General features: G+C 50.4%; 7 protein-coding genes across 7 annotated transcripts; 4 read left to right on the top strand and 3 right to left on the bottom strand.

Annotated features, from left to right (window-relative positions):
- Nucleotides 1-2362: 2362 nt before the first annotated feature.
- ANOM_000895 (pyruvate carboxylase) lies at nt 2363-6066 on the top strand (the record flags this gene model as incomplete). The annotated part of the gene is made up of 3 exons (XM_015546153.1): nt 2363-2663; nt 2720-5835; nt 5900-6066. 3 exons carry the CDS (start codon nt 2363-2365, stop codon nt 6005-6007), a joined length of 3525 nt encoding a protein of 1174 aa, XP_015411706.1. The 3' UTR covers nt 6008-6066.
- Nucleotides 6067-6389: 323 nt separating this feature from the next.
- ANOM_000894 (putative carboxylesterase) lies at nt 6390-8203 on the bottom strand (the record flags this gene model as incomplete). Its single annotated transcript, XM_015546152.1, has 4 exons — nt 6390-7378; nt 7446-7724; nt 7781-7804; nt 7873-8203. 4 exons carry the CDS (start codon nt 8201-8203, stop codon nt 6390-6392), a joined length of 1623 nt encoding a protein of 540 aa, XP_015411705.1.
- Nucleotides 8204-9809: 1606 nt separating this feature from the next.
- On the top strand, nt 9810-10290 carry ANOM_000893 (uncharacterized protein; the record flags this gene model as incomplete). Its single annotated transcript, XM_015546151.1, has 2 exons — nt 9810-9980; nt 10063-10290. The coding sequence occupies 2 exons, from the start codon at nt 9810-9812 to the stop codon at nt 10288-10290; spliced, it is 399 nt and encodes a 132-aa protein (XP_015411704.1).
- Nucleotides 10291-10985: 695 nt separating this feature from the next.
- On the bottom strand, nt 10986-11998 carry ANOM_000892 (60S ribosomal protein uL5). The gene is made up of 4 exons (XM_015546150.1): nt 11937-11998; nt 11718-11865; nt 11357-11606; nt 10986-11303 (listed from the first exon to the last, which is right to left on the bottom strand). The coding sequence occupies exons 1-4, from the start codon at nt 11937-11939 to the stop codon at nt 11177-11179; spliced, it is 528 nt and encodes a 175-aa protein (XP_015411703.1). The 5' UTR covers nt 11940-11998; the 3' UTR covers nt 10986-11176.
- Nucleotides 11999-12277: 279 nt separating this feature from the next.
- On the top strand, nt 12278-14959 carry ANOM_000891 (uncharacterized protein; the record flags this gene model as incomplete). Its single annotated transcript, XM_015546149.1, has 9 exons — nt 12278-12304; nt 12595-12723; nt 12776-13018; nt 13079-13123; nt 13182-13370; nt 13649-13838; nt 14031-14103; nt 14208-14366; nt 14434-14959. The coding sequence occupies 9 exons, from the start codon at nt 12278-12280 to the stop codon at nt 14507-14509; spliced, it is 1131 nt and encodes a 376-aa protein (XP_015411702.1). The 3' UTR covers nt 14510-14959.
- Nucleotides 14960-14973: 14 nt separating this feature from the next.
- On the bottom strand, nt 14974-17544 carry ANOM_000890 (putative amino acid transporter; the record flags this gene model as incomplete). The annotated part of the gene is made up of 2 exons (XM_015546148.1): nt 14974-15411; nt 15475-17544. 2 exons carry the CDS (start codon nt 17542-17544, stop codon nt 15238-15240), a joined length of 2244 nt encoding a protein of 747 aa, XP_015411701.1. The 3' UTR covers nt 14974-15237.
- A 741-nt stretch (nt 17545-18285) lies between these two features.
- ANOM_000889 (putative cation chloride cotransporter) lies at nt 18286-22093 on the top strand (the record flags this gene model as incomplete). Its single annotated transcript, XM_015546147.1, has 4 exons — nt 18286-18811; nt 18869-19460; nt 19509-19674; nt 19724-22093. The coding sequence occupies 4 exons, from the start codon at nt 18286-18288 to the stop codon at nt 22091-22093; spliced, it is 3654 nt and encodes a 1217-aa protein (XP_015411659.1).
- Nucleotides 22094-23092: the final 999 nt, after the last annotated feature.

Genomic DNA, 23092 nt, shown 5'->3' with positions numbered 1-23092 from the left:
TGTTTTCTTGACGGGACGATGTTGCCCCATGGGGGGTTACACCTTATCCTCGCCGTTGGTAGGGGTAATAAGATCCCACATAATTTGTGGAGACTTGTAGTTAGTTCAATCGATGGTACCACATCGGTGGAAAGGAGGTACTAAGAAGAAAGGTAAGCCGGTTAAAAGAATGGACGGTGGTGGTCTGGATGGGAGTGACCTTAGCCGTGAGGGGGATAAATTGGGAGGAATGAATGTGATACATGTAATTACTGGATGGACAATCGGAGGAGGCTACGGAGAAATGGATGGATCAGACAGCCATATAAGAGACGTAACGCTTGCTGCAGGAGAAGGTGCATTATCTCGAAAACGCCCAGACGGAGCACGATGACCTTGTACGCGGTGTGACGGTTTCGGTAACCCTGCCAAGGGACACTCAAACGGAGAGCGAATTCTGCCCGAGATTTTTCCAGGTCACGAGAAAACGAAAAAACGGGGTGGAGCGCTTGAGGTCAAGATTGAAGTCTGCATCCCACTAACCTCGGCCCAGGCCAAAACGAGACGTCCGGAAAGCGTTCTCCGGGGGTGGGTTTCCATTTGTAGATCCCTTTGCCTAAGCCCATCTGCAAATTTCAGCATCGCAGCTTGCATCTGGCATTCTGGCCCCTCCCGCGCTCGCCTATCTTCGGCCATACGCCATCGTTTCAAATAACGCGAACCCTCTTGAGGCAATTCGCCATTTTGATTACCATTTCTTATTTCCTGTTTCTGTTCCCGTGAGACATTTTTCTTTTATTTTATTCTATTCGATTGCGTTCCACTTTCCGGTTTATTACTTTTCTCATTACTTCACTTCCAATTCTTTTTCTTGCGCCTGGAGGGAATTCGCCCGAGGACCCGAGGTACATACCGTGCCAGAAAACGTCAGGTCCTGAACCTCCCGATTCAATTCGGCAATATTAGGATCTACTACAAGGGAAGCCATTGGAGGAAGCTTAGTTGATGGGGATGGTCTGGAAGCTGAGGAATAGACCACGGGCTTCTTTGCCGGTTAATTATTGATTTCACTATCTTGTTTTACACAGTATCTTCCTTTGCCGAGAATTGATCGCCCGTATGGATTGAGATCATGCGGATAAGAAAAAAAAACTAGAAGAAAAATAGTACTAAAACTATGACATTGCATAAATGTAGGATCTTCCATTGGCCAATGATCTGGACCAACAGGAGTTCTCAATGAGAAGCCCGTGGGAAATCATCTACCTGTACGTACTACGGGTAGTAGTATTGGGCCAAGAGTTATAAATGATATTAGCATACAGAATTGGAAGCGGAGGGGAAAAAATAAAAATAAAATAAAAAATAAAATTAAAGAATAAAATAAATTTCAACGGGTGGTTACCTAAACAAAGAACACAAGAGGGTTGGTCACTAGGTCAACATTATGGGGAAGTTCCAGGTGAAAAGACACTATTTAGGAGGGGGGATTATTTGCAGACTATGAGAGTGGGGACCGTGGGACGTCATCCATGGCATTGGAGTGGTATTCTTTGACGATGTGCCCTTGGCACCTGGGAGGTGTGCCCGGTGTGCCGGTGAGATCAAGAGGATAGGATCACTCTCCTTTGAAGGGTTTCGGTATGCAACAGATGGAGTTGATAAGAAAGCACCGTCGGATAGACTTTTTGATGTCATGTGAAGCTGCCAATTCATGGTTAGAGTTAGCGTAGGGTATGGCAGTATCGGACCGGTATGGTCACGGTCCCTGCCACTGTCACTGTATGTGTCTGGGTTGGTATGTCTTGTATGTACTAGCCGGAGTATGGATGGATTGTTCCCACATCGCTGGGCCTGAGGCAGACCCGCCCCTCCTTCTCCCCTCCCCGTGCTTCTCTTTATCAGTTTCCGGCTCTCTTTGCCCTCCGTGGACATATTAGACCATTGCCTCTCTCGCATCCTTTTCTTCTTTCTCTCCACCCATTTTCTCAACTTCCCACTACTCAACGCCCCTCCTCTCTCATCAATTCTCTCCCCTCATTCTCCAAGTAGAGAGATCTCGGCTCGATATCTTTTCGGGTCCCTCCAACGATCTACCCCTCATAGTATTTCTCCCCCCGCGTTCTTCCTCAGATTCCCGTTCCGAAACCGGGAGATTTTCTTCCCCTCCGCGAGCTGTCCGGCGGAAAGCTATTCTTCGTCTCCGCGAGCTAAAGGTGACTCACTTCTGATTCCCGGACCCATTGGCCTCGCCTCTAACTTTTAAACCCCTGGCGTGTCCTTCTAGAACATCTTGTCTCTCTCTCTTTTCTCCCTCTCCGCTCATTCTTCCTCTATACTCTCCTCCTAACCTCCTCCTCCACCTTTCACATCACCTCCCACCATGGCGGCTCCGTTTCGTCAGCCTGAGGAGGCGGTCGATGACACCGAGTTCATCGATGACCACCATGAACACCTCCGCGATACCGTGCACCATCGGTTGCGCGCCAATTCATCCATCATGCACTTCCAGAAGATCCTCGTCGCCAACCGTGGCGAGATCCCCATTCGTATCTTCAGAACAGCCCACGAGCTGTCCTTGCAGACGGTTGCTATCTACTCCCATGAAGATCGTCTGTCAATGCACCGCCAAAAGGCCGACGAGGCCTACATGATTGGCAACCGCGGTCAGTACACCCCTGTCGGTGCGTACCTGGCGGGCGATGAGATCATCAAGATCGCCCTGGAGCACGGTGTCCAGCTGATCCACCCGGCTACGGCTTCTTGTCCGAGAATGCCGACTTCGCCCGCAAGGTTGAGAACGCCGGTATAGTCTTTGTGGGTCCCACTCCCGAGACCATTGATAGCTTGGGTGATAAGGTGTCCGCCCGTCGGCTGGCCATCAGCAGCCAGGTGCCTGTCGTCCCCGGTACCGAGGGCCCAGTTGAGCGCTATGAGGAGGTCAAGGAGTTCACAGACACCTATGGCTTCCCTATCATCATCAAGGCTGCCTTTGGTGGTGGTGGTCGTGGTATGCGTGTGGTCCGTGACCAAGCCGAGCTGCGTGACTCGTTCGAGCGGGCCACCTCCGAGGCCCGCTCTGCCTTCGGCAATGGCACCGTCTTCGTCGAGCGCTTCCTCGACAAACCCAAGCACATTGAAGTCCAGCTTCTGGGTGACAGCCACGGCAATGTTGTCCATCTGTTTGAGCGTGATTGCTCCGTGCAGCGTCGTCACCAGAAGGTCGTCGAAGTCGCTCCTGCCAAGGACCTCCCCGCCGATGTCCGTGACCGCATCCTGGCGGATGCCGTGAAGCTGGCCAAGTCCGTCAACTACCGCAACGCCGGTACAGCTGAGTTCCTGGTGGACCAGCAGAACCGCCACTACTTCATTGAAATCAACCCTCGCATTCAAGTCGAGCACACCATCACCGAAGAGATCACCGGTATCGATATCGTCGCTGCACAGATCCAGATTGCTGCTGGTGCTAGCCTCGAGCAACTGGGCTTGACCCAGGACCGCATCTCCGCCCGCGGATTTGCCATTCAATGCCGTATTACCACGGAAGACCCCGCCAAGGGATTCTCGCCGGATACCGGCAAGATTGAGGTTTATCGTTCCGCTGGTGGTAACGGTGTCCGTCTGGACGGTGGTAACGGTTTTGCTGGTGCTATTATCACCCCTCACTACGACTCCATGCTGGTCAAGTGTACCTGCCGTGGTTCGACTTATGAAATCGCTCGTCGTAAGGTTGTGCGTGCTTTGGTCGAGTTCCGTATTCGTGGTGTGAAGACCAACATTCCCTTCCTGACTTCGCTTCTGAGCCACCCTACCTTCGTCGACGGAAACTGCTGGACCACTTTCATCGACGACACCCCCGAATTGTTCTCTCTCGTCGGCAGCCAGAACCGTGCCCAGAAGCTGCTCGCATACCTCGGTGATGTGGCTGTCAACGGCAGTAGCATCAAGGGCCAGATTGGCGAGCCCAAGCTCAAGGGCGATGTCATCAAGCCGAAGCTGTTCGATGCCGAGGGCAAGCCGCTCGATGTTTCCGCCCCCTGCACCAAGGGTTGGAAGCAGATCCTCGACCGGGAGGGTCCGGCTGCCTTTGCGAAGGCCGTGCGTGCCAACAAGGGCTGCTTGATCATGGATACTACCTGGCGTGATGCCCACCAGTCTTTGCTGGCCACCCGTGTGCGTACCATCGACTTGTTGAACATCGCCCATGAGACCAGCTACGCCTACTCCAACGCGTACAGTTTGGAATGTTGGGGTGGTGCCACTTTCGATGTGGCCATGCGTTTCCTCTACGAAGACCCCTGGGACCGTCTGCGCAAGATGCGTAAGGCCGTTCCTAACATCCCCTTCCAGATGTTGCTCCGTGGTGCCAACGGTGTCGCCTACTCTTCCCTTCCGGACAACGCCATCTACCACTTCTGTAAGCAGGCCAAGAAGTGTGGTGTCGACATCTTCCGTGTCTTCGACGCTCTCAACGACGTCGATCAGCTCGAGGTCGGAATCAAGGCTGTTCACGCTGCCGAGGGTGTTGTCGAGGCCACCATGTGCTACAGCGGTGACATGCTGAACCCCCAGAAGAAGTACAACCTGGAGTACTACATGGCTTTGGTGGATAAGATTGTTGCCATGAAGCCTCACATCCTTGGTATCAAGGATATGGCCGGTGTGCTGAAGCCTCAGGCCGCTCGCCTGTTGGTGGGCTCCATCCGCCAGCGCTACCCTGATCTCCCCATCCACGTCCACACCCACGACTCCGCTGGAACCGGTGTGGCCTCCATGATCGCCTGTGCCCAGGCGGGTGCCGATGCTGTGGATGCCGCAACCGACAGCATGTCTGGTATGACCTCCCAGCCTAGCATTGGTGCTATCTTGGCCTCCCTCGAGGGCACTGAGCAGGACCCCGGTCTCAACCTGGCCCACGTGCGCGCTATCGATAGCTACTGGGCACAGCTGCGCTTGCTCTACTCGCCTTTCGAGGCGGGTCTCACTGGCCCCGACCCCGAGGTCTATGAGCACGAGATCCCTGGTGGTCAGTTGACCAACCTCATCTTCCAGGCCAGTCAGCTCGGCTTGGGCCAACAGTGGGCCGAGACCAAGAAGGCCTACGAGGCGGCCAATGATCTGCTGGGCGACATTGTGAAGGTCACTCCCACCTCCAAGGTGGTCGGTGACTTGGCTCAGTTCATGGTCTCGAACAAGCTGACCCCAGAGGATGTTGTTGCGCGCGCTGGAGAACTGGACTTCCCTGGCTCTGTTCTTGAATTCCTCGAAGGTCTCATGGGACAGCCCTTCGGTGGATTCCCTGAGCCACTGCGCTCCCGCGCCCTGCGCGACCGCCGTAAGCTCGAGAAGCGTCCGGGTCTCTACCTCGAGCCTTTGGATCTGGTTAAGATCAAGAGCCAGATTCGGGAGAAGTTCGGTGCTGCTACTGAGTACGACGTGGCCAGCTTCGCCATGTACCCTAAGGTCTTCGAGGACTACAAGAAGTTCGTCCAGAAGTATGGTGATCTCTCTGTTTTGCCTACGCGGTACTTCTTGGCCAAGCCCGAGATTGGCGAGGAGTTCCACGTCGAGCTGGAGAAGGGTAAGGTGCTCATCCTGAAGTTGTTGGCCATCGGCCCTCTTTCCGAGCAGACCGGCCAGCGTGAGGTCTTCTACGAAGTCAACGGTGAAGTGCGCCAGGTCGCTGTCGATGACAACAAGGCCTCGGTGGACAACACCTCTCGCCCTAAGGCCGATGTGGGTGATAGCAGCCAGGTCGGTGCTCCTATGAGCGGTGTGGTTGTTGAGATCCGTGTCCACGACGGTCTGGAGGTTAAGAAGGGCGACCCAATTGCCGTCCTGAGTGCCATGAAGATGGTAAGTTTACTACGAATCGCTTTTGCTATCACTAGTCAACTACAGCTGCTAACAACTTGTTCAGGAAATGGTTATTTCTGCTCCTCACAGTGGCAAGGTCTCCAGCTTGCTGGTCAAGGAGGGCGATTCTGTGGACGGCCAGGATCTCGTCTGCAAGATCGTCAAAGCGTAAGCAGATTAAAAGCTAAAAAACAAAAAATTCGAAAGAAAAAAAGATGGCTACCAAAACATGCCGCCAAGGTGCATGATGAAATGAATATTTGGATGTTTCATGTTCATATTAGAGCGTTGTTTGTCCCTTGTTGTTATTTTATCTGGGTTGGGTTCATGATTTTCCTTTTTTGATAACAGGGGCCAAAAAACAATGGTCTCTTAGCCACTATATTTGAATTGAGTGACTTAATGATTTCATCTTATTCGTCTTGTAGCGTCTGAATCGTGATATTCTCCGTATATACATGCTACCTCAAGCTGGGCGCAGACTCACGAGGATCTAAATTCGAGTGCATACTTAGCGCTCTAACTATTCATACGTAACATAATGCTTTCAGGATTCAAAGCTTAGCAGTAGGACCATTACCCTGTTCACCAACTGCCCTCAAGGCCTTCCACGCCCGCATTGCCTCATCCCAGAGACCATCCTGCCAAATCTCCACCGATCCATCAGGTCTCAGCTTCCTCATCTCCCGGTGGCTCTTCGTGCCCCAACCAATATCCGCTTCGCCATGAACAAACTTAGTCAGGGGATCAATAAACGCATTCTTAATGATCGACTTTTCATCCGCCTGGAGAGCAGACCCATTCCCCCACCACCAGATATACTGATCCGTAGCATGCGTGACGCCCCATTCCGGTGGAATAGTCTCATCGGCACACTTAAGCCGGTACTCGACGCGATAACGATACAGGAGATGAGCAGCACCACCCAGCACGAGAGAATGCACGAGTCCTCGCTGCATCCTGTACACCTGCATATCGGCATAAATACGACCGAACGCATCGCTGTTCCAGTCCTGACATCCAGAGGGTAATTTGCCGTCTGGGCAATATAGTTTCATCAGAGTATCTACGATGGGAGCCGTGTAATCGGCTAGGAGACGCTTGTAGAGCGAGCAACTGTCATTCTGGGGCGGGTACCAGCTAGCGTAGAGGGCGCCTTCATCGCGGCATTCGCCGAGCATGATGCGAATGTTGCGGGCTGCGATGCGGCGGCCGAAGTTGCCATTGTCGAGGGATTGGAAGATGGTGGGTTGGATGAAGAGGGAGTCAGTTGTGGGGCGGAATTGGTTGATCTTGAGGCTTGTTGCTGTGGAGAGGAGTTTGTCGCCCGGGACGGAGCGGAGCTGGGCGAGTTTGTCGGCCCAGGAGAGCGTGGGGGGGATGTTAAGGGCGGAGAGGAGCTCGTTGAATTGGACTTGGGCGGAGGGTGGGGCCTTGGGCTGGGCCACTGGGCTGTTGGACCAGATGCAGGCTTGCTTGATGATTGATTGGTCTTCTGGTAGGTGGAGGTCGTAGGATAGTTGGTAGAAGACGGAATAGGCGCCTTTTTGCAGGGAAGCGGGTTAGGGTACATAGTTCTTTGTGTATTGGGAGGTTGGATGGATGCTTACCAGCTGAGTATCCCGATATGCTGATCCGGGAGGGATTACCTCCGAAGAGGGCTATGTTATCTCTCGTCCATTCGAGAGCTAGACGTTGGTCCCAAAATCCCTGATTTCCGACTGGTTCACTGACTGTGGCGGCATCGTGCTCCAGTTCAGAGGAGTACAAGAAGCCAAAGACGCCCAGACGATATGCTGGCATAACCACGACAGCATTGAATGCTGCCTCGCCTAGTAGAGCGCCGGCGGAGAAAGCGTTAGGGGTTCCGAATTGCAGAAAGCCTCCGTCTGGTACAGGATTTTGATTAGCCATTGTGATAAGGTATTCTTCCAAGGTAACTTACGGATAAAGACGAGTACTGGCCACCCTGAAGAATTAACTACTATTAGTGTTGCTCTTTTTCTTCTCAGGAGGCTAGGAGAATGGTCGACCTACCGTCCTTGGGTGGTTCACCGGCGGGAACCCAAACATTGCATTGAAAGCAATCCTCACTCAAACTATCCCCGAGGGAAAGACGCGGGAATCTAGGCTGGGGGCAGACGCCAGTTGCTCCAGCGCATTGCCCGGGGTGATCTTTGCTACCGTAGGAATACGATGGCGGTAATTTCTGGGCTTTCCGCCATCGTTCAGTCGGAGGCAAGGCGTAGCGGACACCTCCAAAGTAATGACACCAGGGGGAATTGGTGGTTCTATCTGTGAGAGTAACACCCTGTACAAACCCACGATGTTCGAGGGATTTCAGGCAAGGACTCCGCAAGGGTTCCATGGTGTGTCTATGCTGGTTTGGAGTAGGCAGGCTGATGTTTGGTGGAATGAGCGGCTCAGTTGTTTGTTTTTCAGACACGTTGACTTGCGGACCCCGAAATCGGGTAACAACTTGTAAAGAGCCAATTGGTATCTGGTAGAATAGTCTTACATGGAGAAACACTCTTGAATAGGCGCTATTGCCGTATTATATAGCTCCTGAGGCCGTGGAACTGGCGATAATCTCCCCGCGCAATGACCCCAACCATGGCGGCGATAACAGGCTTGATAGCCGAGTAGATAGAGTGGGTGGGGCTATTGGAGAAGGCCAGGGCAACTCATAGTTGAGAACCGATCGGGTCGGCAAAGGCGCCCTGTGGGAGAAACAGATAAGACAGATGAGGAGAAACGAAGAGAGAGAAGGATTGGAGGCTGCATGGCTTGGGGAGAGCTACACAGGTGATCTGGTTCCGCTTCGGCGCTACATCTGGACCCCGGGGGATGCCCGAGGCAGAGATGTCAGCCCCAAGACCAAGGTCAACCAATAAACCTCAGTATCAGTCGTATTGGATCCGTCGCATAATTCCGAGATCATTCCGCACAGGAAGACCATAAGAGTAAAATTGCCGATGTGATGGATCTGGGAGGAGCGGAACTGCCGTCAGACGCAACGAGGATCTATATCTTATCAGCCATCGTAGCCCCAAGCCCTAATACGATAGTAACTTGATCCATACTAGTATATAACCTTGAACGATGCCAAAGGCTCGCCCTTAACGGATATTGCTGGCGTAATAACTTTTTCTTTTGAGAGGTCAGTTCGACTGTGATTTGCACACGAATATAATAGCTAACTATTGGACCATTGTCTAGTATTCTGTGGCCTTCAACCTTGGGAATCCAAAGTTTCATTTGCTGCGATCCCCGCATTTGGCAACTCACCTGACGTCAAGCCGCCATCAACGATCGTCCAACGATTCCATTGAATTATACATCAGTCTACGCTGATTGATCGTTCCCATATTAATTTGACTATTGGACCTAAGCGGATCTGGACACCTCTGCTCCCGCGCCAATAATGATGAATCATCAACGTCTTTGGTTCATCTAGAGCTCCCCAAGACCCCAGACAGTTACGAGGCCTGCATGAAGAGTGATTGGGTTACTGGGGGGATTTGCCCCCTGCCGGCACGAAAGGGAACACAGCTGGGATGATGTATCATTCATCCAGACTTTGTTCCATTCCTTGAGTGGCCCTTTCCCTTACCCCTCTCGCTCTCTGAGCCCGCCCCCCCGGCTATTGAGCCATATATTACGGTCGTGTGTCCGATGGTGGCTCGTCCCTCTTCAGTTAAATTGGTGTGACATCTTTCATCCATTTATCAATCAATCTTATCGACCTGGTAAGTTTCCTGAGCTTATGAAATGTCCATCTTGTGCTTTGATACTCGCATTTGTTGGCACACAGTGACTTTCCCTTTTCGGTACCAACCCGGAAGGATGACGTCTGAGACTCTTGGAGTGGCATATCAAGCAACACAAACTTTGCATCGCGTATTTAGCCAGAAACGACAGCTAATGTATGCATAGTTGATCTCTGAAGCCACGGAAGCCTTCAGTCAAGCAACATGAGCAACCAGCAGAACAACCCCCAGTCGCCCCGCCACTGGCACGGCAGCCTGGGCGATCGCTATGAGCACCACAACGTATGGGTGACAGGCGGCCCTCCCCAGCCCTACATGGCTCGACGGCCTTCTGGTGCCGAAGCAGCAAGTGCAAGTGCCACAGCTGAAAGACGTGTATGCCTGTTCAGGCTTTCATCAAACTCTCACACATACGTATTGTTTTGACACTTAGGCTGACTGTCCTTAAACAATCCAGGAATCTGTCTCGTCTAGCATGTCTTCAGGCTCGAACAGCCCCCCAACAGCTCCAAACAGGAGACGTTCTAGTCAGGGTTCGTCCCTATTTGAAAGTCTGACGAACCAAAAGCGGAACTCCACGGATCCTGCTTCGGCCGCACGCCGCGCGAGTTACAATGACCAGGCGCAGCAGGGCGGTTTCTTCTCGAAATGGTGGGAGGGGTATACTCGTGGTGGTTCCAAATAAGCCATTATTGAGTTCGTGCTGTGAAGGATGGCAGAATGATATACTGGATCGGAATTTATTATGTTGAATGCTTATATGACTGTACGCCGAAGAGTTTCGCGCTTGATATTGTATGTATTCGTTCGTATACAACCATATTGTGTTAATGAAAGTGGACATATATAGGGAGATGCTCCATAGTCATGGCCGTAAGTTTGTTTAACACGTCTTGGCTTTGATTGGGTGTAGAGATTGGGGCGGTTGAGTTTGGCTGTATTATGCCACAGGTCCAGTAGCTAGTGCGTATGAAACACAGCCCGAGATTATACTTGCAGACCCGGCAATCTAAGAAAGGACCACCCCAGTGTAAACACTAGTGATCACATATGCTTAACGGCGCTTCGAAATGGGCCCACAATCTACGATATGATCTTGATCATGACCCACATAGTTGTTATCTTTCTTGACTACAAGGCGAGCTTACAATGGAAAGTACATTACGGCATTCTCCAGGTGAGCATGGAGCCGGGCTGATCTCCGTACCATCCATGTTGGCCTAAGAGCGAGGAATACACTGCCAACAGGGGACAGGTAGAAGGACATGTTCTTGGACTCTGGAAGAGTTCCAACGGCCAAATAGCCACCAGTATCACACAGAGTGCGATATGGCAAGCATCATGCAATTCTTTTCATCAATGGTTATGCGGATACATCACCCTGTGTGAAGCCTTCATTGTGAAAAGTGGATGCGTTTTTTGAACTTGAGTATTTGGATTCCTAACACGCCTATCCTCATGCCGTGGTAGAAACAAGTATTTCAAAGCAGAACGGCATATTTTCTGCCCTTTTTTATTGATTCATCATAAACGCAACCCCCTGGCTCCCCCAAAGACCAGAAATGAAACATTTACCGGACGATTCCGTCGAAGCGGTTCTTGAACCACTTGATGGTCTCGGTCTGGTTGATACGGTGAGGAGCACCGATACGGGCCTTGCAGCGGCGACGCTTAGCGACACGCTCACCAGGGCGGGTCCTGATTCTTATGTGAGTTTTTGACCTTTGTCGACCGTTCCTGGTTATACTCACATGCAGCAGTAGAAGTCCATGCCGTAGATACCAATGCCAGGGTCGTACTTGATACCAAGATCGATGTGCTCGTTGATACCGAAGCCGAAGTTGCCGGTCTCGGAGAAGTTCCTCTTGCGGAGCTCGTACTCCTTGACCTTAAGACCACGCTCAAGGATCTCCTCGGCCTTGGGGCCACGGACGGTGACGTGGACGGCGATCTTTTCGTTACGACGGATACCGAAGGTACGGACAGTGTAGCGGGCCTTGCCTATGGATCACGGAAAATTCTCCCATCAGCCATTCCATTCCGTAATATTTCGTAGTGTTTTCCATATCCTCCATTATAAAATCAAAATATTCGGATCGAGGGCGTCCTTACTGTAGACAGGAGTCTGACCGCTCAGCTGCTCGAGCACCTTAGCAGCACGGGTAAGTCTGTCACCAGACTCTCCGACACTGATGTTAAGCACGAGCTTCTGGATGCGCAGCTCGCGCATGGGGTTCGCGCTCTTGTCCTTTCCGTCCGACTGCATGGCGATAAAATGTTAGAAAAAATCTCAGGCGATTAGAGTGGTTGAGTTGGTGAGATGGAACATACCATGGCGACTACTTTGGCGTGTATGGTCGACTCGTGTGATTAGAAGATTCGAAAAGAAGATCGAAAAGTGAGTAAAAGGGAATGTGCGGGCAGAGTGGGAAGCGAGAAGCCCTTAGCGTCTTGGCACCGTCGGCTGGCGCTAAAGTGCAGAGCCGCGTCTAAGTCACGACACCCGCAGAGCTTCAGGAAGTTTGAGCGGGTGAGCTCGTGCCAGCAAGTCCTCAACCTTCTTGACGGGCGCGCAAGCTCAAAGTGAACGTTTAGTAGGAGATTTCTTCTACTACTTCACGCATATTCTTTGGTTTATATCAAGCCGCATTCGTGCGCATCTTTTAGGCAAAATGGCTGCCAACAAGCAGGGCAAGATGGTAAGTTTGATTTGATTGATCTTTTGTCGCGGTCCAGACCTTCTCCTAAAGTACTTAATGAATAGTATTGGCTGACTTGGTCAATTCTATAGCAAAACCTCGTAAGTGACAATGCGCTCGTTTAACCACCCGCCCGCGGAATCCTAATGTGCTGCAGATCAACTATCGGATGAGAGTTACCCTTAACGATGGCCGACAGATGACCGGACAAATGCTCGCATTGATAAGGTACATTGACTCTCAATCATTGCTTGTCTTGATTGAAACTTTCATTAACAATGATATTTCAGCACATGAACCTCGTCCTCGCCGATACAGAAGAATTCCGCCGCGTCAAGCGGAAGTCCAAGCCAGCTGCTGGACCGGCTAACGCTCCCCTCGTGGAATCGGAAGAGAAGCGAACCCTCGGTCTTACGATTGTGCGCGGTACCCACGTCGTCTCTTGCTCTGTTGATGGACCACCCCCCGCAGACCCCTCTGCACGACTTGGAACAAGCGTCCCAGGCGCAGCTGCTGCCGCTGCAACTCTCGCCGCCGGTCCTGGAATCAGCAAACCCGCTGGACGTGGTCTACCTGTTGGACTCGGAGGCCCTGCTGCCGGTGTTGGAGGACCCCCGCCTCCTCCTGGCGGCTTCCCTGGTTTCCCCCCTGGTGGTTTCCCAGGAGCGCCGCCACCGGGATTCGCTGGCCGTGGAGCGCCTCCGGGAGGACCTCGTAAGTTTCATTGGCGCTGAGATATGCTTGGAAGGGGACAGATTACTGACTTTCAACTAGCTGGTTTCGCTCCTCCCCCAGGATTTGCTCCCCAGGGTGGACCTCGTAAGTGACTGATTTGGGTTCATACGTCATACGTCATAGGCTAACTGGTATTGTTCAGCGGCCGGGTTCCAACCTCCTCCAGGATTTCAGCCTCCGGGCCAGGGACGTGGATTCCCTCCACCAGGATTTGGGGGACGGTGAAGCTCGTATGTCGAGCGGCAAAACCGCTTACAATATTCCGACCCCAAGTGAAACCTGGCGGCCTACTAGTGTTGGGATAAGAAATACGCATCCTATTCATATACATGTTCGATGATTAGGCATAGCACACCGAGTTTTACCAGGCAAAGGCGTTGCGGCGTGTGCGGATGCAGGGAATGCCCGAGTGATAGCAAAGGTCGACCTGAGAAAAAAAAGTCGAGGACCAACAGAAGTAATGCTACATAGGTTTAAACGCTTAGTACTTATTCCCCCTGCGAATCATACACTGTCATTTCCACGATTTTCTTGTTCGTCCAATCGTAGGGCCATGCTCCGTAATCGAACTGATATTGGCGACCCCGGCAATTGACTCACGTGATGTAGTCCGGGCAACTCCGCCCGGCAATCATTCCGCAGTCGGTGACGCCGGGCAACTTCAGTAACTGTCTTCCTGTTTCTGATCACTCTCCGCTCCCTTCCCTACCCCAATCGCCCGTCAAGATGGCCGCTGCAATCAAGGCGATCAACGCAAAGATCCGTTCCAACAAGGTTCTGGACTATGTCTGCTCTACACGTAAGTGCAATCCCAAACCGTGCCATGCTTCTCTTCTCGCCCGAGATCGGCCTGTCTCAAGTCTTGCATCCGTAATACAGACAGGGAAAGTGATCCATGGGCTCCTGCTATGGTTGCCCTTGGTCCTTATCATGGCGTCACTGGATTCATTCCGAGGCGAAGAACAATGACTAATTGAGCCTGTCTTACCAGATTTCTGGGGCCCTGTCTCCAACTTCGGTATCCCCGTTGCTGCCGTGATGGACACCCAGAAGGACCCTGAAATGTACGCGCGACCACTTTTCCATCCCTTTATTCCTCCCGGCGCAGTTCCTTCACCCTCATGACACAGATATATGACAAGAGAAAGCCAACTAACCCAACAAACAGCATCTCCGGCCAGATGACCGGCGCCCTTGTCATCTACTCGGCAACCTTCATGCGCTACGCCCTCGCCGTCTCCCCTAAGAACTACCTCCTCTTCGCCTGTCACGCCATTAACTTCTCCGCCCAATGTACTCAAGGATACCGCTACCTCAACTACTGGAAGTATGTTGCCCTCGATAATTAGAGCCTGTTACGCAAGGGGTTAGAAGAAGCTAACCTAATGTAATAGCTGGGGAGGCCGTGAAGCTAAGCTCGCTGCTGAAGCCGCTCTGCAGGGCTCACAGGCCCCCGAGGCTGGCGCATAAATGATCCGAACCTTGTCTTTACCTGCCGTGTGGCCGAGAACAAAGGATGCCCGTTTTCAATCAGTAGTAGATTTAGACCTCACAAGAGACAAGTGGCCAATGGATGGCGATTTGTGGAATACAGATCGGATCGGACGCAAGAGGCTGGCCTCATTTAACACTGGTTTTCTTTGGGTAGAAGAACGGATTGCGTGCGGCTTGAGCCGACTAGTAGGTAGTCGGCCTTCACCTGGTTATTTTTATGGACTAGCATTGGCTAAAGGGCCTTGAGGCTTCTGGTCTTGTTTCTATCAGATTTTCATGGCATTGGGCTGTGGTATAGTGCAGCTTGCATGGCGAGGGTTCAGGGTGTCTTTTGGCCTCTGCTGTCTTTACTGTTTTGTATATAACAATTTCAGGTGAAATCTAAATGGATTCAAGGGAAACAATCATGGTGTTTCTTTCGTATAATTCTTATCTGTGCGGTATTCTTGAAACAATTTGGTACATAGCAATGGCAAGCAGGATGGGTATTCACAGTGTACACCAATTTAATCACGGAGAATTCCATCTGGGATGTTAGATAGAAGGGAAAGCTAGGACAAAATGTCAAAATAGTGTCCCGAAATTCAGTCTTGCTATTCAAACAGAGCAAGTTTTATAACATAGCGTCAATCATTCATGTTCAGGAGGACGCCTACTTTGAGGCGACCAAACGTTATAGACGTTGAAAGCGACTGGAGAATCTGCTAACCAGACTTCGAGTCACAGTATCCAGGGGACTGAGGAGCTCCTCCTCCGACCCAGTTTGCTAGAGTCAGTGAAGTCGTATAGATGCAACTAACTACGCCGAAGATAGTAAGGGCAATGTCAGCGATCTGCTGTTTTCTTGAATGCGCACAGGCTCTCAAATGCAACAGAGGCTACAATCGACTAGGTTAGCGTTATATGTCACCATTAAGCAAGGTGGATTTGGGGGCAAATACCGGGTATACGTAAATAAGTGGAACGCAGGCAAAGCTACCGACAAGTGAGACGAATTTGTCAAGATCGTCTGCTCCACCCCACCCAACAAAAGCACAAATCATGACAAGAAAGAAGCGGAAACAGTTCTTCTGCCATTTGATTCTGGGGTTATACTTGCCGCTGCGTGTGAAGAGCTCATTTTCCATGATTCGGATAGCTGGGAAGAGCTGCAGAGGTGTGCTCAGCAGAATCGCAAGCGAATAAAGGAATTGGACACCATTCACAAACTTGTCGTCTTGAGGAAGGTTGAGAATAACCACAGTTTTCGTTGCAGATCCGTACGCAGCATAGCTCAGCGCACCAGCAGAGAGGAAAATAATAGTGATAATAACCATTACACCAGCGAGAACGCCAGGGAATTGCTGTGGACGCTTCATCGACTCTTGGATTGGGATGATGAGACCAATACCCTCGTAAGTGAAAATAGCCGTCCCGATGAAAAGCGTCCACGTAGATGGATTGAAGGATATGATATCCGAAACACCGCCTTGTGCAGAGATAGTTAGGATATCATAGTAGTAAAGATAGATCAGACCAAGCAGGATGAAAACATCTGCAATTAGAGCCGTAAACCCAAGCTTGCTGATATCGCGGATCAATGAAAGAGGTAGGAAGATGACCAGCTGTATCAAGACCATGAACTTGATGTCAATGAAGGATTTGCATTTGCTGACTGCAAGGACGAATGCCTGCAAATTCTCAGCAGTGAACACAATATATGCAGACACAAATCCCAATTGACTCAGGACTATAGATCCAAGGATAATGCGTCGCATATGCTTTCCATAAAGGATGCCGCCAATATCACCAAACGAGCCATCAATTTTCAGTCGGGTGTTGACAAGAAGTATGAAAGCATAGAAGCTGAGAAGCGACACACCAAGTAAGACCAGACTACTAAATAGCATACCGCCGTTGAGAAAAGCTCTTGGAAGGAACAAGACCCCTGTACCGACGAAAGACTTGAGCAGAAGTAGAGCTGCTCCAGTTCTAGTGTTGGTTCCAGTACCTCCACGCGGCTTCCGTTTTCTTCTTCCAGGAGTCTCAGGACGAAGGAGGGCTGATCTTTCTCCCGGCTCTCTGCCATCCTCTTCCCAAGCGTCAGAGAAGTACTCATCGGGTCCCAGCACTTCGTCATCTTCTTCTAGCTCCTCTCCTGCAAAGTGGCCGAAAAGAGTCAAAAATTCTAAGAAGCTGCTGGTTGGAAGCTGGTGTTGAGGCAGAGGAGGCTGTGGTCCGGGGCCATCAGAGCTTCCTGGAAGGTTTGAGGCTACAGTTCTCCGGATATAGTCTCTGCGGAATCCTCCTGGTATGCGAATGCTGTTGATGTTCATCGTCTCATCTTGTGGCGTGGGTCGATTTATGCTGAAGCTTTTACTCCGATTGAATCTCGAAGGACTTCCTGCTTCTGCACCTTCTGCCCACCTGTAAACCTGCCTTGTAATGTCACCTCCTTGAAGCTGCAAGCTGGAGAATTCCTCGTCATTTGTAACATCCCCAGAAGCAGCATCATCTCGACTCTCAACAGTATTTTGCGGTAGTACCAAGTGTCGTTTGACGACTTCCGGGTCTTCATACGGCCCTGCTGAGTATTCTGAGCCTTCCCACCCGGTCTTATTGTCAAATGAACCATAGTTGGACCTGATTGGCTGAGCCTGCTGCAAGGCAGGGGAATCAGTGCGTCTTGGCGGAGTTCCATGCCTCGGAGGTGAGCGACCGAGGCTTTCTTGGAGGGCAGATGCGATCATAGATTGCCCAGGACCTGGTAGAGACGCTAAATTATCCACTTTCCGGATATCCTCGCCTGTGCTTGTCGCTGGTTGGATCGGTACCGGCAGTTGTCTGGTTGCATGGGGATATGAGCTAGCTGGAGAAGGTACTGGGGATGCTAGCCGTGCAATTGAGATTTGCCTCGAAGAAGCTTCCGCTGAGGGAGAGCCAGGGCGCAATGCGCTCGTCGAGAGCGGTGTTGACTGAGGAGGTTGAGATGAGGAACCTTCCCCATTGTCTGCATGTGTGGGTGAAGCCATGACTTGATATTGGATTATGAAGTAACACAGGAGAGCTTAAAGTTTCCTTAGTTTGAAAATAACGCTTTGCTATATTGACGCCCTCTACCTAGCGTTGCTAGACGCGAAGGGTTATAGCGAGCCGTATGTACGGAGTACTTGTAGGATAATCTTAAGGAAGAGCTGGTTTACAGTAGACCAGGACAGAGTAGAAACAATCTACTGTATGTTGTGTTCTCTTCATAAGCAAGCGAAGAGAAAAAAAAAGGAAAGGAAAAAAAAATATTTGGAAATCACTATTCGCCCAGCCACCCAACAACACAAACAAATTGAGAGACGAAGGAAGCTTCAGCTTTCCCTGGAGTCGATGACAATGGGAGTCACTGGACCGGACCGGCGGTGGAGTTTGCACTGTTTGTCTGACTCGGCCGATGAGATCATCTCCAGCCATGGACCCATGTCTTTCATGGCATTTACTAGTGGCAACCACTGCCACATAACGCCTCCTAGATCTACTAGGTACGGAGTACTATATGAGGTATCGTGTTTTCTCCTTTGCTTTTTCCTGAAGCGCAGACTTTTCTTACAGTGGTGTGTTTGCTTTTTTTTCTCCTACGGTTAACTCTACTAGGTTGTGCGTTCTGTCAGTCCTTATCGATACGATACTTCACTGTTTACTGTAGTGAGAATCTGTCCCCACTTGCATTATTGTATGAAAAAAGCACTGAATATCCTCTTGCAATAAGAAGTTGGACGTATCCGATGACGCACAGCCGAGACGAGCGTACCTCGGACTCGATGTCTCGGAGAAGGCCCAACTTCTCAACACGAACTGCTCAAGAGGATGTCTCTAGACTGGCTCCAAGCGATTCCCCCATTGCATCTCCCGAGGAGAACAGCAGGTTTCCCAATTGGAGAAATGCGCTTTCACTTCGCCCGTACGAGCCATTGAACTCCTCTTCTCATACAACAGAGCGTCAGCGCCACTCGTTGCCCTCGAATTTCTTTGGTAGCATATCCCGCTGGTGGGACAAACCCGACAATGATGAACTGCAAGGTACTTCGAACAGAGCACACCTACCCATTGACCTTCCTACGGGGCCACTCCGAGATTCTAGTGTGGACCAAAAGGAACGAAATGGCCAAAAGAATCGCGCTTCTGATAGTGCTTCAAAACTCGGAACTTTCTCGGGAGTTTTTGTGCCGACCACCTTGAATGTCCTAAGCATTCTGATGTTCCTTCGCTTCGGATTTATCCTTGGGCAAGCTGGCCTGCTAGGGATGCTAGGTAATTTGAATTACTCTACCTGTGTAGCCTCCAATGGTGACTAACCGTGGTCTGAAGGCTTGCTCGCTGTTTCATACACTATCAATTTGGTGACCACCATGTCTCTTTCTGCCATCGCGACTAACGGAACTGTCAAAGGAGGGGGTGCCTACTATTTAATCTCTCGATCGCTGGGTCCAGAGTTTGGCGGTTCCATTGGTATAGTGTTCTACTTGGGCTATGTGTTGAATACTGGTATGAACGCAGTTGGTCTTGTTGACTGTTTCACGCAAAACTTCGGAACAGAGTCTGGCACTTTATCCAATTTTCTTGAAGAAGGTTTCTGGTGGCAGTATCTCTGGGGCACCATCATTCTTCTTACCTGCACTGGGATCTGCCTAGCTGGGAGTTCCATTTTTTCTAGAGCAAGCAACGGTCTACTTGTCATTCTGTTGGTTGCGACCTTCAGCATACCGGCATCCGCGATCTTTATGAAGCCATTTAGTATTCCCAATCTCCATGTGACATTCACTGGAGTGCGCCTTCAGACACTGCTGGAGAATCTTAAACCCAGGCTCACCAAGGGCGCTGCTGGCAGCCAGATCCACGGAAAGGAAACCTTCCAGGACCTCTTTGGAATATTGTTTCCTGCTACTGGCGGTATATTCGCGTAAGTGGATTATCGGTTTATGATGGACGTAGACTCATGAAGTGATAGTGGTGCCAGCATGTCGGGGGACCTAAGGAACCCCAGTCATTCGATCCCAAAGGGTACACTTTCGGGGTTGGCTCTGACATTTGTCACCTATACACTTGTAATAGTTGCGATGGCGTCATCTATAACAAGGGAGTCGCTGTATAAGAATAGCGATATCATCCAAATGGTAAGTTTAGATGCAAACTTGGTTGTGAACTTTGACTAAGACGCATCAGACAAATGCTTCGGGAATTCTTATTCTTCTAGGAGAGTTCGCGACATCTTTCTTCTCAGCACTGATGGGTGTAATCGGCTCTGCGAAGCTTTTACAAGCAATTGCACGAGACGATTTGGTCCCTGGCCTGAAAATTTTCAGCAAGGGCACCAAAGAAAACGATGAACCGGTCCACGCAATCATTGTAACCTTTGTTGTTGCGCAATTGACGATGCTTTTTGACATTAATCAGATAGCATCCTTTGTCACGATGACATATCTCATGACATTCCTGGTGATGAATCTCGCATGTTTTCTTCTAAAGATTGGATCCGCTCCTAATTTCCGGCCGTCCTTTCACTATTTCAAGTGGCAGACCGCTGCAGCAGGGGCGTTGGTTTGTGGAGCTTCCATGTTCTTTGTGGATGGTGTCTATGCCACAGGTTGTGTCGGTATCTTAATCCTACTCTTTTTGCTGATCCATTATATTTCCCCTCCCAAGCCGTGGGGCGATGTGAGTCAAAGCCTGATATATCATCAAGTGCGCAAATATCTACTTCGCCTTCGGCAAGAACATGTTAAATTCTGGAGGCCCCAAATTCTACTGTTTGTGACCAATCTTGATGAACAATACAAGATGGTCTCCTTTTGCAACTCATTGAAGAAAGGCGCCTTATTCGTACTGGGCCATGTTATTGTGACTGATGATTTCTCATCTGCGGTGCCCGAAGCTCGCCGCCAGCAAACTACCTGGACCAAGTTTGTTGAGAATTCAAAAGTGAAAGCTTTTGTCAATATTGCAGTTTCTCCCTCTGCAGAATGGGGTATCCGTAACATCGTGTTAAACTCTGGTCTTGGAGGAATGCGGCCAAATATAGTTGTCATTGACCAATTTCGCAATGGCCAGTCATTAGTTGAGACACTGCAACCCAGAAAAGACTCGAATGACAGACATGACGTGGCTCCTGAGTCTGCAGTGGATGATGTACCTCGGCCACAAATGAGCTGCGCAAACTACGTCACAATATTAGAAGATCTGCTCTTCAAGCTCCGCATCAATGTTGCTGTGGCAAAAGGCTTTGAAAACCTTGAGCTGCCTACGTCTGGACAGCACCAGAAAAAGTACATCGATCTCTGGCCTATTCAAATGTCTGCAGAACTTGGGGCAGACAGCGAAAGCAAGAAGAATGTTCTTACCACTAACTTTGATACATATACCCTTATCCTCCAGCTGGGGTGTATTCTGAACACCGTGCCATCCTGGAAGAAGACGTACAAATTACGGGTAGCCGTGTTCGTCGAGTACGAAACGGACGTGGATGATGAGCGAGGACGGGTCCAAGCGCTCCTTGAAAAGCTGAGAATCGAGGCGGAAGTTCTGGTCTTCTGGCTTGCTTGTGGCGACGTAAAAAGTTATCGCATTATTGTAAATGGTGACAGGTCGCCAGAGGTTAGAGATACGCAGGACAAGGTGCAAACAGCTTTGAAAGATGAAGGCTGGTGGCAGGACATTGAAAGGTTTCGTAGGAGATCCCACAACCAACCCAACGCGGACGACTTTGGAGCCGAGTTGGGAAGGGTTTCCAGTTGGCATGCTGCTTCTAGCCATGACACTTTACAAAAGGCTCCAGCCCAGTTGGCTGGTGGGATAAAGAAGCTCATGGAATCAACGAGGCGTCGTCGGCGTTCTATTTCCAGCTTCAAAGGGCTTGGCGGTGTGAATCTGGGCATGCAAACGCATCGCTTACTAGATAGCTTCGTTGATTACGACTCAAGCGACAGCTCTTCAAGTGACAGCGAGTTTGAGCCCTTTGTCGATGAGAGAGTGGATGGCACAGACAACAAGGATCCTGCATCCGCAGATACTGCGAGACACGATGTTCCATCTATAGTTGCCCCTGATGCCTCCCCTAAGAGCCGAGCGAGCGAAGCCCGACCACCTATCAGCCGTTCGGCGTCCAGCAATCGATTCAGTTCGTCGCCAATTCCTGAAGCTCAAGTCAACACTGATGAAGGTGCGGGACCCTCGATCATGTTCGCACCGAGCTCACCCCCTCCGCGGGCTTCGAACCGGCGTGAATCTATTTATACGCGCCGATCATCATCGGTAGGGTCTGGTACTGCGTCCGGATACCCCCGGCGGGCGTCTGTGCCGTTGTCCTTTAATGATCTTCCTAGCCGAGCGCAACACCTGATTTTGAATGAGTTGATGGCAGAGCATAGCAGTGAAACTGCCGTCATCTTTACAACGCTGCCGTCTCCCATGGAAGGCACCGCACAAGGTGAAGCAACGAGTGAATCTTATCTGAGTGACCTGGAAGTCTTATGGCAGGGGTTGCCACCATGTTTGCTAGTACATAGCAACAGTATGACGGTGACAATGAACCTGTAAAGATGCTCTGACGGCGATAGATCTCGCGTACTCTGAGCTGTACAGATATATGATACACCAGTATATATTGACAAGCATGGAATTTACATTGTTATGATGGCACTCGAACATGAAAAGGGCTGGCATTGGAGATTGTAAAGATACGCTCGTCTGTGTGGTTACAGCCTTGTAAATGTAGGCTCCACTCTTGACTTCCCTGACCTTGGGTTCAGGCTCTAGAGAATACAATGTTCACGTATATATTTTCATTCAATCCTTTTCGCTGTACTACTTAGAGGGTTGAGTTAGCTTAAACTACAAGTAGAATATATCTCGGAAGCCTCCTTTTCTTTCTTCAATTTCCAGCATATCGAGACTCAGAGATACACATAAAGTGATCCGAGTTCATGAGACCCAATGGCGATGACTAGACTTGAACCTCCCACCTGCGAACTGATGCATCTTTTCTAGGGATATCAGGCCTCAGAGGTTGTTGTCCTACACAGTCTTGGCTCGTGCGCCTTACCGCTTGTAAACTGTGAGTGGGTCAGAGAAAGACAAGGCCTTTTTATCGTCTTAACAATGATATAGATGTTAATAAATTCTTGAAAATTGGAATAAGCGAATCACAACTGATTTTCCTGTAAGACTTTTAGAGAGATACTACCTGATTGCTGCCTCGTAAAATCCCGCGCCAATCTCTGACAGGATGTCATAAGAGGCCACATAATTTCCGTCAGCCATCAATCCTGAAGACCCACTAAAAATAGCTACGGCAACGCTGGGCCGGAAGCTTGAGATCGATCTCGGATTCTAGACACTTTCTATGCACAAGCACGCGGGGACCCTACTTCCATGAATGGCATTGTACTATATCGTATGGGATCTCAACGGACGTGATCCTGGTCCATTGAGCAGGGTGTATGCTGTAAATTGTAATACGGATATCCCCGGCTCATTGTGACACAGAACGAGAACTAGAACCAGAACTCGAGGCCCATTAGGTCTCTTGCTCCCAAA

The sequence above is a fragment of the Aspergillus nomiae genome, assembly GCF_001204775.2.
Source record: "Aspergillus nomiae NRRL 13137 chromosome Unknown contig00009, whole genome shotgun sequence".
Taxonomy (NCBI): Eukaryota; Fungi; Ascomycota; class Eurotiomycetes; order Eurotiales; family Aspergillaceae; genus Aspergillus; species Aspergillus nomiae.
The sequence above is the reverse complement of the archived record's forward strand: the minus strand, read 5'-3'. Positions and strand labels throughout refer to the sequence as shown.

Bases quoted from the DNA above. Each gene is read 5' to 3' on its own strand.
- ANOM_000892 (XM_015546150.1), bottom strand. The intron at 11,607-11,717 runs GTAAGGACGCCC...CGTGATCCATAG, and splicing joins CGGTCAGACTCCTGTCTACA to GCAAGGCCCGCTACACTGTC. The intron at 11,304-11,356 runs GTGAGTATAACC...CATAAGAATCAG, and splicing joins ATGGACTTCTACTGCTGCAT to GACCCGCCCTGGTGAGCGTG.